This window comes from Brugia malayi (assembly GCF_000002995.4).
Source record: "Brugia malayi strain FR3 genome assembly, contig: Bm_v4_Chr2_contig_001, whole genome shotgun sequence".
NCBI lineage: Eukaryota > Metazoa > Nematoda > Chromadorea > Rhabditida > Onchocercidae > Brugia > Brugia malayi.
In genome coordinates this window covers 9,982,379-9,984,916 of record NW_025062476.1, presented here as the reverse complement: position 1 = coordinate 9,984,916, position 2,538 = coordinate 9,982,379, and the positions used below count along the sequence as shown (strand labels likewise).

At 30.7% G+C, this 2,538-nt stretch overlaps 1 protein-coding gene across 1 annotated transcript; it reads right to left on the bottom strand.

The window, feature by feature from the left end:
• Positions 1 to 164: 164 nt before the first annotated feature.
• Bm9810 (CG3579-PA, putative) lies at positions 165 to 2,538 on the bottom strand (the record flags this gene model as incomplete). The annotated part of the gene is made up of 5 exons (XM_001900790.2): positions 165 to 281; positions 910 to 1,125; positions 1,564 to 1,651; positions 2,145 to 2,293; positions 2,455 to 2,538. 5 exons carry the CDS (start codon positions 2,536 to 2,538, stop codon positions 165 to 167), a joined length of 654 nt encoding a protein of 217 aa, XP_001900825.2.

Genomic DNA, 2,538 nt, shown 5'->3' with positions numbered 1-2,538 from the left:
GAAAATCACTGAGAATAACAAATATCCACTGTACCCACTAATCAAATTTAATTTAAAATCTTCAACGCTTAAAAATGTTATATTATAATACGAAAAGAAAATCAATAACAGTCACCAAAATAATTAGTGATGAGAAAATTAGCAAAATATTATCTTACCCTGAGTTATTTGGATAAATCAGAAATTTCCTTCGCGATATTCAGACGAGCTTGAACTTCGAATCGTTCTCTTAATTCTCGAGTTGCGTAAATGTTTGGAATTCGCATAAACAATTTCAAAATCTGAAAGAAAAACGATTGAAGATGAAAGGCTTCATTGTATCTTCTGGAATGATTTTTTCGCTCATCGCTATGAAAACAGCAAAAAAGAGGAATAAGAAAGAATTTCAATTGAGTTATTGTGTTATCATTCTTGGTTTGACAAAAACATTTTTAAACATTAAGAGAAAAAAGCGATAAGCATGGCTTTGACTCATTTTACAATGTGATTTTATAAGTAGCTCAAGATGATTCACTGAAATTAACATTATAAAACAGTCAAGGACACCATAATCATTTCTTAATCCTTTCGTATCACAATTTTCATATGCCCAGCAGCAAATCTTGGAGGGAAGTTAAAAATTTTTTCATGCCGAATCCTTCTTAATCATCGGATAGAAAGGAATAAACGAAAAAAGTTAGAGAAGAACTCAAAATACATTTTATTAATTCATCTGCGAACAAAGGAAGCAACTTTTAGTAGAATGAGAATCAGTATAAGAAGTCATCCTTATAAATTTATTATTTGTCATGATGGGATTTCCTAGCTGTGTTTCATTAGTATTGACCAGTAAACTTAAAATTGCCGATTTTATTAACATCAATAGTTAAGGATGCATCGATGATTAGTTGCAAATAAGGTATTACACACTTTTAATCTTTGTTGGCGGTATTCCTCGTCGTTTAAATGATTATATTCCTTTCTGATATTTTTGCTGTGTGTGTCATACTCGATTTCATCGACTCCCAAAAAAGCTAAATCGAAATCTAACAAGAAGTGAACGTCATCCTCGCCATAACTATTGGCTATTAAATGAGCATCGGTACAGTGTTTTTCACTTTTGAGAATCAGTGTTGCTGAATATTCCTAAATTCAATCTTTTATTGTGTAAAGAAGTTGAATTTTAAGGAAAATTCAAATAAATTTGGAAGGCAAAAATTTTTATTCATTATTTTATTTTTCGGACTAATATTTCGATGTGAACAGCATAGCTCAAGAATTTTATGCCAAAATTTTCGCCACCAAGTTCTTAAAACTAGTTTATGTCCAAATACTTTTTTAGAGTTTGTAAAAGCTGATTTATAATTCTTCACATGAACTTATTCATCTTAGAAAAGTTACTTTGTTACTAAGGTTACTAAGGTCCGTCATTGGATTAAAGGATAATAAAGCTTACTTTTACAATGAAAACAGAACAGAGATAATGCTAAATAAAATCGATTTGTTGGCTTGTTTTGATCTGACCCAGAAGCATTAAATTGGGATCTATTGATCCTACCCTTTCTTGTCACAAAAAAATTCTACCAAGTCAATTGTTGTTTCCGCTGAAAATTGCTTCAATATTTCCACGCTTCGCTCAGCATTATTGCTGCGTTTCGGATCATCAGCTGCACTACAATATAATTTACTTTAATGCTACTTTCAAATCTCGATCAGCTTTTTAACCTACAGTAACAATTCATTCACTATTCTCTCCTTTTATGCCAAATGAAGTATTCTTCATGACTAATAATTATCTCTCTTGGAATAAAGAAACTAATTACATGCATTCACTCGTCATAATGTTTGGGAATTGTCGTTTACTCCTTTGTGATTTGTAATTCTAGTTAGAATTTAGCATCTAGCTTCGAGTATTTTAGCAAAATAATGGAACAGAAATAACTATGCGATGTAAAAGTTAAAAATAAAAAGGCAGAAAGTAAAAGAGGAAAACTTTCTATCATCATTAGTATATACATTTTCAATTTCAGATCCTGACTCAAATCAAAGTTTTTGATTCGGACTGTTTCAACTACTAAATAATATATCTCTTTCTTTCTCTCTCTCTCTCTTCTTTCATTATTAATGATCCTATCATTTAATAGAAAAACATGGACAAAACTTACTGCAAAAAGAATATAGCAAAAGCAGTAGCCATTTGTTCCTGCAACTTATGCTTGTATTCATCGAAAAGCAGAAACATATCATTTAGATGTTTGAGGTTGTAGAATGACCGCTCGCTATAGATATTCAATAAATGTTTCCACCATTTTTCCTGAATTTATTACCATAAATGTATGTATACATCAAACAGAATGAATTCATTGTGTCAGTAACCGTTCAGTCATTCTCATAGACAACTGACATAAAAGTTATACTTTTTAAAATGACACTTTTGAATCAAATTAAATTTAAAATGAACAAATATATAGTAACCTTTAAGTCTGGTGAAAAAGCTGATGCCAAATCATTCCATCTGTCGAATAAAGCAGCCTTAGAGCTTGCAGTTGTAGCATCCAT